Below are 16,632 nucleotides of genomic sequence, written 5' to 3' on the forward strand. Positions count from 1 at the left end.
TTCTTTGAAGGCCACTTATTTTTTCTGAATCAGGTTTACTAATACTGCCTAATGTTGCTGTTTGTCACACGAGAGAGCGCAAGTGCACATCGTCTACTTTTTTAAGTCACATTCTGTGGTTGCAGAAGACTAAAACTAAGCTAAAATCAGGAAAACAAAATTAAAAACACAAATTGAGAATTAAGGAAATGTTAGTGGAAGTAGACCAGTGTTAAACTAGATTTTATTCATTACTGGATAAATCTACAAAGCTTTATGTACTATAGATACTCAAATAACTTTCATAGTACTTTGAGAAAAAAATAAAACATTTATGTAAAAAGACTCGACTCCATATTTTCTTTCAGTTTTTATGTCAGTTAAGAACACCTGGATGATACGTTGGGACTACACTAAAAATAAGATGGTGATTTCCTTTAAGTTCTTCATTACACATGTAATTCTACACACACACACCCCCACACCCCCACACCCATGTTCAAAGCAGGAGATGCTGCTTAATCCTTGACAGGAGCCATTGAAAATCTGAGTTAGTTTTATCCCAGGGAAACAAACAAAACACTTGGGATGTGACTCATATGTAGCAGGAGCCTGGCTGGCACTGCTTTTGTTGAGAAACACACTGATGTTGCTATGGAAACTGCACTCACACTTCCTGTATCAGAACCCAGAGTCCTAGAGGTAAGGCAACTTGTTTTTGGTGTTTTGAGTCAAGGGTATTGTCCTATGTCTGGAGAAACAACTTGTTACTCAGGGAGATGCTGGTTGTTAGGCATTCTGGGAATGAAATAAAACATCAGATTTTGAGAAATATGAGTGTCTTTTGGAAAGCTGCCTCACCTATTTCAAATCCTGTAACAAAGAGTAAGAAAGATAATTGCTAGCTTCAGGGTGGACAGTGAGGTGTTTCATGGGCTTTATCTGAGGTAGAAAGGCATTTTCCCCATTTTAGATGAGAAACTGAAGCTGTGATCACTGATTTGCCCACCGTCCCACATCAAGTCAGTAGCAGACTTGGACTTGGACTCAGGTCTGGTTGCTCACCCAGAATCCATGATGCCCTTTGTACTATTTCATAGTGCTGTCCCATTCCACCTCTTCTAACACATTCTGAAGATGCATGAAGTATGAGTCATTCACTTTATTTAAATCAAGCCAAAACAAAGTAGGCATTGGTATGTAAGTAAGTCTCCCTAAGTGCTAGGAATAATGAGTTGCCATTTTTTTTAAAAAAAAAGAGGTTGAAAAAACTTTAACCACTAAAAACAATTGAGAACTGAGTTTTAAAAATGCATCATTAAGTTCTATGACTAAATTATTTTAAGATAAAATTTCAGAAAGAATGCAAATAAAAGATAATGCCAAGGTTCTATACCAAAAGATTTAAACTTTTATTTTACATTTTTATCAAAAATACAAAGATAATACAAATATTATGGTGATTTTTCAGTCTTCAAATTTTTCTCAACATTATTTTGCTCTCTGAGAACAGTTTTCAGTTTCATTAAAAATCTGTTTGTTAGAAAAAAAATTACACAAATCAAATCCCAAGGATTTTGTATTTAGCTGGCATCTAGTTGTACTATGTCTTTAAAAACATCCTGTAAGGGTTTAGCGATTAGATGACCAACCAAAACCAAGCCCACTGCTGTCAAGGATTAGATGAACTTGCTCATTTAATAAGCAGTTGTGAATACTAATTCAGTCCTGAAACCCAGATCAATCATCTGTGAGGCTGGCTATCTGTTTTTAACACAGACTCTAGAGCACAGATACCTCAGGACAACAGAGATTGAGTCACCAGTTTAAGAAGTTCTGACCCCTTATTCAACTATCAAATCCTTATTTGCTAAAGCAACCATTCCTAGCAAGGGCAATATAATTTCTGAATATTAGCAAAAGGATCTTTTAAGACATCAAGTTTACAACACTTTAAACTGGTGTGAAAGTAGTTGGGAAACTTAGAAACTACCTAAATTAAGCATGGGTGGCTTTTATCTAAGAGGCAGCTATGGAGACAACACATACCAGAATCTCCCAAAGCAGCCTTGTGAGGCTTGGATGCCAGTGTCAGAAAGCACTGCATGATAAAGGGAACAGGCCAGATGTGTGTACTGTACAGCCAGTGTGCAGCCTGAGTCTTGATTTTGGTTGATTGGGGGCCACTGTGCAGGAGCCCACTTAGTATAAAGCTTCCAATCGTTTAATGATTGACTAAAAACACATAACTATCTTCACATAAATGGGCAATTTCTGATACCAGAGGATGGAAGGAAACACTTTTCGCCATCCTATAGAGATTCTCCTCAACTCAAGGTGAAAAAAATTCCTTGCTAACACTTTTTTCAAAAGTTTCCCAATAACCCAGAATACTGAAAAGTAACTTTTAATTTTTACCAACTAAGCCACACCCCAATGTAACACTTTTCCTATGCTTTGAATTAACCTCAACTGACAGATTAAAAGGTGTTATCTGTAACAGTATGAAATGTCAATAATTCAGAAGTGGTTTTTTGTTTGTCTTTTAAAACGTCAAAAAATTCCCTTTTGCAGCAAGAAAGTACACTAGAAGAGACTATTAATCATAGCAAAGCTTATAAACAGGACTTGTAGAAATCCTATAAACCAAAAAGATTCTGCCAAACCATAAAGTTAGTATAAAGCCCAATAAATGTCCCAATTTCTTCTCATCGTGATGTTGTCAGTGTTACTGTTTTTTAAGTATCAAACCAAGTTCTACCCAAACACTTGGTTTTGGTGCTCTTGTGTTACTGGGCACGTACTTTTGTCTATTGGTAACCCAGTACCGCTTATTAACAAAAACTAAAGGTCACCCTTTAGAATCATAGACAGGTTTGATAGTAGTGGCAGAGTCTTGGCACTTGTCTTCAGTGACAGATACCAGTAAGTAATGCAGCTGAGGCCCTTTATTAGCAGGTCTCTGTGGAGTGTTACTGCATCTTCACCTATGCACAGATGAGCTGAATGAAACAAGCTAACCCGGCCACACACACCAGGTCACAGGAGAAGGGAAGAGAACATGAGAATGCTTGTTACGTTGCTAGATGTAAGCTGCCTCCTGCCCATCAAAGCTGCATATCAGCAAGAGAAGAGATGGGGAAGATGTCAGCTGATGAAACCAAATCCCAGTGGGTGCACGTTGCGGCCTCAGGCCTTTGAAGAGTGGAAGGAATGTGGAAACAAAACCCGATCCAGACTCACGCTGATCAGTGGAGGGAAGTGGTGGGTTTCAAGTGCCGTAGCCTGTTTCACTCCAGCTTCTTAGCCGGCACCCATGTCCGAGCTATAATGATGGGCACCAATGCTAGGCAGCCAATGAAGAGGGCCCATAGGGGCCGGTAGAAGAGCCAGCCAGCAGCCACAGTCAGCAAGGTCAGTGAGGTGGCCACGCAGAAGGCAAAAGCTTTCAGGCCAATGTTGACCAGGTCTCGGAAGACAGGAAACCAGTCCACTGTGAGGAAGGAAAGACGCATAGCTGATTGTTCCCTTCCTAGAAAAAGGTCAGCCCTTGATGCCATGTCAGTAAGAGGGAAGGGTCAGAGTGGTAGAAGGTAGGTAAGTACATACTGGGAGCCAGACAGTCCAGAGAAGGGCCCTCCCAAGCTGTGAGGCTGTGCATGGCCTCAGCCACCCTCAGAATACAGAAGCGATTTGTAAACTTTATTCAGCCTGAGGCCAATATAAAGACATTCAACTGTCTGTTGGAAAATACTGTTTCCTGCATTCTCACAAAGCTTATGGATAGAGCCCTCCAAGGGTGCCTATCTGGGCTGCTCAGCCATCCCTTACAGATTTTGGTTCCTTTAAGCAGCAAGTTGTGACAAAGTATGTGCCCAGCTCTGGACAGCACTGAGAAAAGCATACTAACTAGCCTAAGCCTTGGCCCTGCCTCAGGATCTCACAGGCTGTTGGCCCAATATGATAAAGTCTGTGTTCCAGCTAAATTCACCTGGAATTTAATTTAGGCTGCCTGGCCTCTCTAGGTTGGTACTGGGCAGAATCTTCTGACTAGATGGGGACATACACTAGGGTAAAGGCTTGGATGGAAAGTCCCCTGAGAAGCCCCATCCTCCCTGATCAACACTTAGCCTATAACTTACTTATTCTGGGACTTAAAAACAACCACTCCAGGTCACTTGGGCTTCTTCTACAGGGCTCCCTGGCTCCAGCCTCAGGCCAAGTGAGCAGTCTGGGAAAGTCTCCTGAGCTCCAAACTTGCTGGTTGCCCCAAATCTGGCCCAGGTTTAGGGGGGGGGGGGGGGAAGTAAGTATAACAGTTTTTGAGTGTTTCCTTTTGCCGACATTTCATAAACCTCTGCAAATTAGTTGTGAAATAACTGAAACAGATGGGAAAGTGACTGACCCAAGTACCCAGAACTCTAACAACACAGATTGCAAATGCAAGTCTGGCTCACTCAAAGGTTGGCCAGCCTCCTCCCTGTGGCTATTAGATTACTTGTGGAATGAACAAATGAACGAATGAGCAAGTGAGTGAGCCAGTGCATCAGATCATTAAACCTAGACCTGCCTCCTGTGAGTCTGGCATCGACCCTGCCCTCACCTCCCACTTGTGGTAGGCACTCCATCTTGGTTCTCCTGCCTGCCTTCCTCTGCTCAGTCACCCCAAAGCTATGGAGTGGGTGGCACCCTATCAGTCAGAGAGGTGGTAAGCACAGAGGGAAGCTTTCAGGGCTGCAACTCCCACCCCCCGTCTCCACACCTACCCAGAGTATAGAGGATCCGGGTCATAAGGTTGAGGCCCATAAACATGGCCATCCAGCCGGTGGCCCGCAGGCCCCATGTCTTCATAGAGTTGCTCTTTTGTTCTCTTTGAAACACTTCCTACAAGACAAAGGGGTGATGTGGTGGTCGGACTCTGAGGGGGCATGGTGGGTGTTGAGGGGGCCATGCCAAATCAGAAGTTTCTGGCCATCTCTGAATAGAACAGAGTGAAATAAGGGTAAGCCTCCTGTGCCAGGACAAGGCTTTTAGCCCACCTGGCACAGAACAGGGCAAGGCGTAAGAGATGTCTATGGAAGGTATGAACCCTCCTCCAGCAGATGCCACCTCCTTCAGATTCCTCAGCCCACTGTCTCATCTGCAGTGAACCTGACTCTCCTTCATACTACATCAGTACTTCTCTAGGGCCATTTATCACCATCCCAGAACAGCTTGTTCTGAGTATATGCATGCCAGACACTGTGCAATACTATGTGTAAGTTGTCTGATTTACTCTTGGAACATGGCTTCTGGGACACCTCACTCTCCTTGTTTCTCTCCTACTTCCCAGGCTGCTGCTTCTGTCTCCGCTACTGTTCCTTCTCTTCTTCCTGCCCTGTAAATGCTGACATTCTTTAGCTGGTTGCTTTTCTCTTCTCAGTCTACTCTCTCTTCCCAGGTAATCCTATCCACTGACTCATAAATGTAAATCTGTAGCTCAGGAATCTCGTCTGGGCTTCACACCCATGTAGCTCCCGCTGTCTACCTGACATCTCCCCTTGATGTCTTGGTACATCCAACACTGACATATGAGCCTCCGCTCCAACCCATGTCTCTGTCTTCCTCATCTCAGCAAATGGTACAAGTAGCCACCTGCACAAGCCTAAGCCTAGGTGTCACACTTGACTTGCTTTCTCCTCACTACCACCCATCTAAGTCATCAGCAAGTCCTATCAACCCTATAGCCACATTTTCCCAAAGCTTCTGTCTCCACTGTCAACCCTCTAATCTAAGCCATCACTATCTCTCACGCCTCACAGGGACTACTGCAGTAGCCACCTCCTTGCTTCCACCTGTCACCCCTACACAGAAACCAGCCAAGGCCTTGCTGTTCTGACCCCATGGCCTGCCTCCCAGCCCCACTACCTGTCCTGAGACCAGGTCAGGTGTCTTGTCTTCTTGCCTCTGGGCCTCTCCACACAGCTCCCTCTGCCTAGACCTCATCTGTCTACAGTTGTTCCCAGCCAGCTTCAATACATTCTTCCCCTGTTTAAAATGCCAGTTCTTCAGAGGCTTCCTGATGCCCCATTCTTAGTCAGGCACCCTTGCCATGATCTATAACAATAACAATAATAATAATAGCTAATATCACTATTTATCAGTCACCATCCTAAGTGTTTTATAAATATTTTATGTAATCGTCAAAGTAACTAAGTAGGCACATTTATCGCCATTTTACCAATGAAGAAACTGAAGTTCTGAGAGGATAAGTAACTTGCCCAGGGACTCACTTCAAGCAGTTAACTAAACTCCTAGGTACATGAAGGCAGACTATGTCTGCTCCTTTCTTTATTATGTTCTTGGGGTACAATAAAAAGTTGTTGAATGAATGAATGAATAATCTTCAAAATAACCATGGAAGGTAAGGATGATAACAATAACAACATTAATAAGTAAATAAATATTTCCATTTTACAAAAGAGGAAACAGTCTTAGAAAGGATAAAAAAACAGAGTCAGGAAGGAAAGCCAGGGCCTGAATTAGGGCCTATGTCCCTGCTTATAACCCCTACACTCTCTCCTTCCTGGGGCTACAATCCCGGCATCCTGACTTGCAGGGTCTAGGGTTTGTTCTTGGTGCCCAGGACTGCCTCCATGACTCAGGACTTTCTTTCTCTCTCTGCTTGGCAGAGACCCTAGACCCTGAGGAGAATGGGAATAGCAGGGGATTGTTGGGGGGCAGGTGGGCTGGGGCTACTAAGCAGCCAGAAGCACAGGGTGATCAGAAGGCCTGTCTATCTGCACCATTTGCACTACCCCCCGCCCCCGTGAGGCATCTAAGCCAGGAGCCCCACCCACTCCTCTCTGGTGGGGCAGCTCTGAGACCTAGGCCTCCCTCTGCCTACAGGGGTGGAAGCCAGAGGCTGAGAAAGAGCCCTGGGAGAAAACGAGGTCTGGACAGGGCCTCCTAATTTTAGGAACTAGCCCTCCCCCCCTTTTCCTCCCTAAGGAAAAGACTTAGGGAGCACTCAGAGCTCAGTGGAATGGGTGACTCATGGCCTGCCAGGTTGGGAGGCAGCAACTCCACCCTGAGGTTGGTCACTGATCTCCTGGGCAACATCCCAACCACACCCTGTCCTGGCCAGGTACAAAGAGTAGGTGTGGCCCAAGCATCACCACACGGCTAAGAGATTAAAGTGGAAAGAGTAACAGCTGAGGGCCTAATACAGAGATAAAAGGGTCACAGCTCATCCCTGACACCTGCCCACTGCTTTTACTCTTTCTAACCCTCCTGATAAAAAGTGCCACAAACTATTTTAAGGCCAGCACAGAATGGCCCATCAATGATACACTATGTTCATTAACAACATAAAAACTCTGTTTTTCTGTTAAGAGAAGGATTTCCTGCCTAAAGGTAAGACGCTAACTTTGAAAGCACAAAATTGAACTGATCATTGTGTTTTGTGTCCTTCTCTTTGGACTCAGGTGAGGCAAGACCTTTTCCATGTTACAGATGGAGGAAAGAAGGCCCAAGGAGCCACGGGGGCCTCTGTCTGAGAGGTGCTGGTCCTGGAGTGCCCCAGCTCTAAACCCTCACTGCCTTCCTGAGACTCTTAAAGAAGTACACATCTCACAATATGCCTTTGCTCACAATGCCAGCCTCACCTCTCATGCCCACTCCCCAAAAAGATTCACTCCTCCCTGCCTTGACTGAGCCCTGCCTCCTTCCATCATTTGGGTCTCAGCAAGTATGTCATGCGTCAGAGTACAAATTAGTTTCCTATCCCGGTCCATTGATCTCAGAGCATCTGTTCTTCCTAGCATCACAACAGCACAATCTGCCCTTCCTTACTAGCTTTTCTGATTAGTTTGTCCCACTCAACCAAAGGCATGTGGCACAGAGTCTGCTTTGCTTGCTATTCTCTCCTCAGTGCCCAGCAGTCTGACATGCAGAGGAAGATCATTATTCCATCTATTTATTTTTCTTGCCTTGTTGCACTGGTTATGTACTCTAGTAGGAAAAACATGTAAAATAATTGTTAGAGGAAAAGGAGGAAGGGACACACTTGTCCCTCTATCATACAGGCAGGGTAGCAGCAACTCACCTCAGCTGAGAAGTCCCCGTGGTGCAGGAGAAGCAAAGTGTCCCCAGATTTGGTAGAGTATGGAACTAGCTGGTCCCCCCGCTGCCGGGCAATCACAGTGACCTGGTCAGAGAATTTAGTGTCTGAGCTTAAGGGGATGATCAGAGGATCAGCACATGTTGATGCCCTCCCCTACCTTCTAACCCACCAGGTGTCAGCAATCCCTCTGGCACACGCCAGCTAGGGAAGGGAGCGAAGAGAACCAAGTGTCACCCGTGCCCAGGGTTTCTCTCTCCACTTGTCTACGTGGGGGTATATCAAACCTCAGGGGGTCAGGTGAGCTGGGTCATCCAAAGCTCCAGGGAGAACAATAGGCAAAGCAGGGGCTGGGGTGGGACTGCACATGACAGGGTCAGGAATGCAAAATTAGGCATTTTGAGATCAAAAATAGAGGGCTGGAAGGAGAGGGGCTGGATGTGATTGGAAGAACTCTCAAACCTCTAGAACTGCAGGGGTCCACAAATGCACTGCAGGGGACACAAACCTCTGAAATGGCTCAAAAGCATGTGTAACTATGTTTACATATGTGCGTATGTACAGATTTCATAAAGGAGGCTCCAAAGCATTCATGAGATTCTTCAAGGAATCCATGCCTAGTAGGAGTCTGCCCCTCAGAAGCCAGCTTACCACATGAGCAGGGCCCAGGTTGGGGTCATCCCCACTTAGTCCTGCATAGGAAAATGAGACGCGCAGGTCTCCCACCTGGAGGGTGGAAAAGAAGTGAATGAGATGAGCAGATCGGAAGCCACTGTCCTGGGTCTATGGGTTCTGTGCCAATGATGACATCAAGTCCCCTCATGCCCCCTTAGCACCTTCACACCTTTGCCCAGGATGTCCCATGACCTGGAACTCCTTTCCCCCTCCTCTAATATCCCAATTGGCCAAGTGAAACTGTGGAATCAACTGAGCCCAATCAGTCTCCAACAGGAATCTGACTCTTTTGTGTCATCCACAGAATGGTGCTTTAAGGCCGTAATCTGTGCAATGTAGACAGTCCACACCTGCCCATGTACCTCTGGATACTTGGGGTTCTCGCTATGATAGAAAAAGTCTCCCCGGCGGATGATGTCCACATGAGGGTCCTCCAGATTGGACAGGCTCAGTGGCTTGAAGTTGTCGACTTTGTCAATGAGGCCTGAGAGCAGCAGGTGCAGGTGGTTAGAACAAGCATGTATCAACTGAAAACCTCCAATCTCTGAACCCCTCCACCTGACAGCTGGCCTCACCTCACCACCCACCCCTCCACATACACACAAACCTCACAGCCCAACCAGGCTGAGACTCACCTGCTGAGAGGAAAAACCTGCCAATTTGGACAAACGGGGCTGTGGCTGTGAATGACTCCACTGCCATTGCACTGTGGGTAGAGGGAGATGTCAATGAAATGAATCACCAGGATGGGAGCTATCTGGATCTTCTTAGGGTGTGCTGGATAGGGACCCTAGCTGAGAGGCTCCAGCAAGTCCAGACCAGCCCAGACATGGCAGTTTGTCCCAACCCCAGGGGCTTCTGTCCCGACTCCACTGGGTTGAGCACTCTGCTCAACCCCAGAGTTTCATATCATCTTGCCTCAACCTGCAAGCCTATCCTGCCACACCCATCAGCAATCAGATCGATCCTGCATGGGAATGGAACTTCATTCCTCACTGCCTCCTCCCAGCCCCAGGTGCACCTGAACCCTGCTCTGCAGCATCCAAGACCCTTCCTAACATGGCCCTACCCATTGTTGCCTGCAGCACACATTCTAGCCATGCCCAGCACTGTTCCCCGCCTCACCACCCCCATGCCTATTCCTTCCTTCGTATACCCCCTGCCAGGTAACCTCCAGCTACAGAAATCCTCAGTAGCCCAGAAAGCTACTGCCTCCTGAAAGTCCTTCCTGATGGTCCTCTTACCTTCTCAGCCCCTAGCTGTTAACAAAATACTTCCCTGGCACAGTACAGTACGTGCAAACCCCTTTCAACGCTTATACCAGGCCTTGTGTTTAGGCCTCCTTTGAGGGGAGCTCATTTGGGACAATGAGCATTGGGTCTTGCCTCCCTTTTCTGTGCACAGGTCTCAGCCTAAATACCACGTCCCACATTTTCATCAACTCACAAAGCAAAAGTAACTCAACCTTGTTACTCAAAAGAAGAAACTGAGTCTGGAGGCCTGCCCAGGAGCAGACATGGCTGCTTTTAGCTCTTACCTGGGGTTTTTGTGGCCAATCTCTCGGTCAAAATTTTTGCTGTTGACGATTTCCGACCTCCATTCAGTATCTGCACAGGGAGAAGAAATGACTCAAATCATGGTTAAGAGTAGCTATGTGTCTTAGGCTCCAGGTCCTTTTATTCTAATCTACAATCACTGAAAGGGCTGAAGAGGTAGCTCCTGGAGGCTCATTCAATGAATGAGGAGACCCAGGCACTAAAGACTGGTGCCCAGGGAGTTCCCATGGCTCCACCCACAGTGGCTACCCTCTGTAATCAGCCCCGCCTACGGTAGAGAACACTTGTGTGCAGGGGACATACCCAGCACATCTGGGTGGGGAGGGGATGGTCCCAGTACTCACTGTAGGAGTACCTCGTCTCTGTTTTCACCTGCCCATCCTCAGTGTACTCCCTGCAGGGAAAGCACAGGCAGCCATGAATTAGCCCAGTCACTCCTGAGCATTCCAAGCCATGCATCTCCAGGTGGAAGCAACCTCTACCATGAAGTCAAATCCCAAATGGGGCAAAGCCTAGTCAGCATCTGCCCAGTAACAGGATGCTCACTCACTGACAAAGCCAGCTCCATCCCCTAAAGGCTCCAACTAGAAAAAAGTGCTTTCTCATCTGGAGCTGAAGCCTACCTCCACTAGGCTCACCTAAGGGTCCTAGCCTCAACCTCTGGGCAGAGATCCACCTGGCCCGTCTGCCAGATGATAGCACTACTAAGGGCCTCTGAACTTGTCCTCTTCCAAGCACCTTCCCACCCTTCTTCTCTCATGTCCATGTGGCTCAGGTGGGGCTGATGCCACCCAGCTCTAGGTCATGAAAGCCTTCTGGGACTTCTGCTGGGAGAGGCAGAATGTAAGCCTAGAGCCCGCTTCTGCTCCTCATGGGAGACAGGATGAAACCAACACAGCAGAAAGCTGAGAACTGACAATGGGGTGGGGGTGGGGGGGTACAATGATCGAACTGCATCATTTGAGGCCTGGATCCAGTCATGCCTAAGCCTGTGCATCCCCTGACTTCCAAGATAAGGGAGCTAATCAACCTCCTTTATTCTCAAAGCCACTTTGCACTAAACTGACACATCCCACAAAAGACACCTGACTAATAATTTTGAGATCATCTGAAATTTTTCTGACAGGGAGATTTTAAACTTTCCATTTCAAAAGTGTCAAAATGGAAGCCACTATATTCTATTCACATCTTCACCTCCTTTACTCCCAACTGACTTTTCACTTCCTGGTAGCTCACCTGGACTCTTCTGCTTCCACCCACTGGTACATCTCTACATGTCGCCGTAGTTTCACAGCTGGAATGTGCACCCCGTAGTTTGGATCAGATAAGAGCTTCAAAAAATAAAACAAACCAAAAAATAAAGGACAAGATTCATACCAGCCCAGAATTCCAGGCTTAGGGATTAGAAATCAGATTGGAAGAAAACAGGTACCAAGAAGCAAGGACAGTAGTGGCTTCCAGCCAAACAAAAGACAGGTATATGAGGTGAACATTTATACTAGGACGATACACTCCTTGGAGAGAACAATCACAGGAGAATAGAAGGGCTGTGTATGCACAGGGACACAGCTCAGGGGGCAGGAGTCCATGGAGGGAAGGACACAGGGAAGAGGTAACTATAGGAAGGAAGTGGGAGGGGAGCTGTTACATTGTGGTAAATTGTAGTCAACGTCATGACACAAAGTGTATCTGAACTCCTGTATGGAAAGTGAATTTGCTCTGTAAACTTTCAGGCAAATCACAATTTAAAAAAAGAATTAAAAAAAAAAGAAGCAGGAACAGAGAACAAAGACTTTTCCAGTCACTTCATGTGGGAGAATCCAGTGAAACTGTCCTAAGTTCTTAACCTCAATGACCATCATCATGAGCCTCAAGTCAGTCTAGGCATAATGGCAGGGTGCCAACTATAATGTACTCGGCACTCAAGAAACAAGAGAGCTCCAACAGCCAAAGTACTTGTGGAGCAGTGTGTTAAACATCCATAGCTAACAGTAATCATTAGGGCACCTACTGGTGAAGCTCAAACATGTGCCAGGCACTGAAGCTTATCTACTTAATCTCAATGACTCTTCAAAACTGGCATGTTACAATTTCTGTTACAATTATTACTTGTTACAGTTATTGTCCCCATTTTACAGATGAAGAGTTGATACTCAGGAGTGACTGGGCCACACAGCTGTGAGTAGTGGAGTTGGCCATCATCACTTTCAAGATGTGCAATCAGATGATCTCTAGCGGTGTGGCAGAGCCACCAATGGGCCGTGGCCATTGCCAAACCTACCTTGGACGTCCGCAGGGCCCCGATGATGTGCACCAGCCTCCCCTCGTTCTCTGGAGCCACACTGTGGATGCTGTCTGGGGAGACCACAAGAGAGAGCCCTTCAGCTAGGGAGGTCATCGTCTTCAACGCGCGACCCTGTGAGCAAAGGAAAGTGGGTATCACTAAGTCAGGGGTGGCTCAAAGCAGTTGTGCCTGCTGTAGACTATAGAGCATGATGGGCTTCAGGTAACACTGAGCCTCATCTCTCCATTTTACAGCTGGAAAAGTAAGGCACAGCAAGTAGCAGATCAGGATTGGAACCTAGGATCCCTGCTTTTCCAGGTAGACCTCTCCCTACCACTCTGTTGGTTCCCACCCACTCCCTCTAACCAATCTGAGCACTGACTTCATGTTGGGAATAGCTGGTGTTTCTCTCTGCCCTGGCCCCTTCCCCTATTTTCCTTTGCCTTTTCCACCTCTCCCCTACTCTCAGTCCATGTAGTTTTACAGAGGCTGATCTGAAATGCTGTCTAAATCATGAATAAAGACTAGCTTCTCAGAACATGTATCCCCTGGCCACGACTGGTGCACAAAAAGGACCAAGACCCAAGACATGACACTGAGAGCTGTCCCCAGAACTCTGGCTGAATGATTAAGAAATGGTTCCTCTTTTCTCTGCAGTTGCTGAACTTGTTGGATGTGACCCTAGAGTTGCTGAGGCCATCTCTGCCACCATAAAGGATGAGCCTTCCCAAGAACAATGCCACCACAGAGAAAATCTGCTAACAAATGGAGAAATGGAAATTCCAGGTGACCCAGTATGAATACCTGGATCCAACCAGGCCTGAAGCTGGTGCAATCCCCAGAATTTTCAGGCATGTGAACTTATCTGTTAACTTTCCTGCTTAGATCAGTTTTGAAGGGGGTCTCCACAGAAAGAATTCTGATTAATTCAGTACCCCTCTCTCTCTTTTGTAAAATATAAACCCTTTATTGCCAAATTTAGCTTCTGGATTCATAGCCTTAGCTCCCTAACTCTGAGGAAATCCTTCCTCTGTACAGATGGATCCTGAACATTTTACCTCATTGGTGAAAATTATGTAGAAGGAGAGCAAGAAGGTCATGAGCCCCACAAACATCCCACCGGAGGTCTCACTGAGCCGCTCCAGGAAGCCTGGCTGAGGGTTAGCTGTTGTTTTGATGTGTTCTCTTCTGTTAGCTGTACTGGAGTACTAAGAAAAAACAATGTATTTTTAAACATCAGAATGAGAGTTTGGTTTCTAAAAAAACAATCAAATTTTGCTATATATTTACTTAGACTCAGTTCACCTTGAGCTCTAATTTTTATATAGTAAAAATGCACAAATATTAAGTGTACAGTTTGATGGCTTTTGACAAATGTATATCCTGTGTGACTAATACCCAGATCAAGATATAGAACATTTCTACCACCCAAAAAGTTCCTTTGTACCCTTTCCTGTCAATATCCTCCTCTCCCTACCCCTGGGAGAAACATCTATTCAGATTTCTATCACTATAGTTTCGTTTTCTCACATAAATGGAATCACATAGCATGAACTCCTATCTATCTGGCTTTCATTCAGCATAGTGCTTTGAAGATTCATCCATGTTGTATATCACTGGTTTGTTCCTTTTCATGGCTATATAACATTCTACTGTGTGGCTTTACCCCACAATTTGATTATTCACTCATCCATAAATAAACATTTGGGTTATTTCCAGTCTGGAATATTATGAATAATGTGTGGACTTATGTTTCCATTTCTTTATTTACCTATCTTTCTACCTCTCTATTTATAGCGTTGCTCTGTCATAGGAAAGATGTTTAATTTTTTAAGAAACTGCCTGTTTTGGGAGATCCTATGTAGAGTGGGAGAACAAAACTCAAAATCATAAGAAAAGACCAGCTTTGCTGGTGTGATAGAGCTTGGTGAGACACCTGAGACTATGGCCTTCAGGGTCTGGAACTGAACTCACCCCTGTGACTTCCAGCTAAACAACAGACAGGCATATGGGGTGAACATTTACATCAGGTAGATACACTCCTTGGAGCAATCAATCATGAGAGAACAGAAGGGCAGTGTTTACACAGGGAGATAGCTCAGGGGGTGGGACTGCATGGGAGGGAAGGACACAGGGACGAGGTAACTAACAGAGAGAGCTGTTACATTATGGGGAACTGCAGTCAATGTCATGAAACCAAGTATGTGTGAAGGCTGTATGGAAAATGAATTTGCTTTAAAAACTTTCACCCAAATCACAATAAAAATTAAAAAAAAAAAAAACAAAAACTGCCTATTTTACAAAAACATTCCCAAGTCTTCTCCTTATATATAGGAAGCAGACCACATCCCAAAGGCAGCTACTCAGCTGCTTGTGGTAGATCCCACCATGGAGCTGATTGCCAGTCTCATCATGAGGAATAACTACCACCAGCTGCCCAGTCACTCAACCAGGCCCAGCCAAGGTGACACACAAACATAACTACCACACTGATGGCTAAAGTTGGTGCCAAAGCTGAGGTGAGCTGACAAAAGTCACAAAGACATGGAGAGATGGGTGGACAAGCTTAATGATTAGGTATGTCTGTGCAGGGGAGTGTGCCCATTACCATGTACAGGGTTGGCAGACAATGTTTCTACAAGTGTATTTGTATGTTCTGTAAGAATTCCCAGGTATATAGCAGAGCTGACAAGGGACAAGGTTGTAGTCACTTCTTGGTCACACCCAGCTACCCGGAAGGAGTTGGATCTGTGGGCTCAGGACCATGGCCACAAGGGACATCAAGCTCAATTGGTATAACATACTACACAAAAACATTGTTCCACATCCTACTTTGGCAAGTAGTGACTGGTATCTTAAAAGTTTGCAAAGCTTTTAAGTGGCCATCTAGATGCAACGATGAGTCTCTTTTCATCCAGAACAAAGAAGAATGAAGAAAACCAAAGACACATAGAAACAATTAGTCCAAGTGACTGGTACACCATGCGATCCTCAGCCTATACGACTGTGAGACCAAGAGAACTAGATGGTGCCTAGCTACCACTGTCAAACACTCAGTTGGGGATCTATGTAGGAGATCCTGGACAGAGTAGCAGAACAATGTGGACCAAAACTCAAAATCATAAGAAAAATAAAAGGGACCAGGTTTGCTGGTCTGATAGAGCGTGGTGGAACCCCTGAGTCTATGGCCCCTACCTGCCCTTCAGGTCTGGAATTGAACCCATTCCTGTGGCTTCCAGCCAAACAGAAGACAGGCATATGAGCTGAACATTTACATTAGACAGATACACTCCTTGGAGAGATCAATCATGAGAGGATAGAAAGGCTGTGTATGCACAGGGAGACAGCTTGGGGGTAGGCAGGAGTGCCTGGAAGGCAAGGACACAGGGAAGAGGTAACTATAGGGAAGAAGTGGGAAGAGAGCTGTTGCACTGTGGGAAATTGCAGTCAATGTCATGAGACAAAGAGTGTGTGAACTGCTGTATGGAAAATGAATTTGCTCTGTAAACTTTCACCCAAATCACAATAAAAATTAAAGATAAAAAAATAAAAAGTCACCAAGACATCAAATAGTTCTCAGATGAGCATCAGGATGAGCCAGGCCCCATCCTGCACTGGAGGGTAAATTGGAGAGATTCAAGACAGAATTTCTGCTTGAACAAAGGAAATGCCATATTTCTCTGGTTGTCCTTGAATGCTACCAGCACAGGCCTGCCAAGGATCAGAGGTCGACTGTGTCCATGCCATTTGGAAACATTGTTTTTGTTAGGTGCCATCGAGTCGTTTCCGACTCATAGCGACCCCATGCACAGCAGAACGAAACACTGCCTGATCCCGCGCCAGCACCATGATCCCTGCCTTACTTGAGCCCATCATTGCAGCCACCCTGTCAATCCATCTCGTTGAAGGCCTTCCCCTCTTTCATCGACCCTCCACCCTACCAAGCATGACATTCTTCTCCAGGGAATGGTCCCTTCTGACAACATGACCAAAGTAGGTGAGACCAAGTCTGGCCATTCTCGCTTCCAAGGAGTATT

The 16,632-nt window shown here is 45.8% G+C and overlaps 1 protein-coding gene across 1 annotated transcript in view; it reads right to left on the bottom strand.

Moving 5' to 3' along the window:
- Nucleotides 1-3,269: 3,269 nt before the first annotated feature.
- TMEM43 (transmembrane protein 43) overlaps nt 3,270-16,632 on the bottom strand; it is a 17,854-nt gene continuing 4,491 nt past the window's right edge. The window contains exons 2-12 of the mRNA XM_007950604.2: nt 13,654-13,803; nt 12,593-12,727; nt 11,548-11,642; nt 10,656-10,705; nt 10,293-10,362; nt 9,391-9,461; nt 9,118-9,239; nt 8,732-8,806; nt 8,066-8,167; nt 4,746-4,863; nt 3,270-3,472 (exon numbers count right to left, since the gene is read on the bottom strand). Coding sequence (XP_007948795.1) covers nt 3,270-3,472; nt 4,746-4,863; nt 8,066-8,167; nt 8,732-8,806; nt 9,118-9,239; nt 9,391-9,461; nt 10,293-10,362; nt 10,656-10,705; nt 11,548-11,642; nt 12,593-12,727; nt 13,654-13,803 — 1,191 coding nt within the window. The remainder of the gene's footprint in view (nt 3,473-4,745; nt 4,864-8,065; nt 8,168-8,731; nt 8,807-9,117; nt 9,240-9,390; nt 9,462-10,292; nt 10,363-10,655; nt 10,706-11,547; nt 11,643-12,592; nt 12,728-13,653; nt 13,804-16,632) is intronic.

The sequence above is a fragment of the Orycteropus afer genome, unplaced genomic scaffold (genome assembly GCF_000298275.1).
Source record: "Orycteropus afer afer isolate SDZICR_OR568_19922 unplaced genomic scaffold, OryAfe1.0 scaffold00282, whole genome shotgun sequence".
NCBI lineage: Eukaryota > Metazoa > Chordata > Mammalia > Tubulidentata > Orycteropodidae > Orycteropus > Orycteropus afer.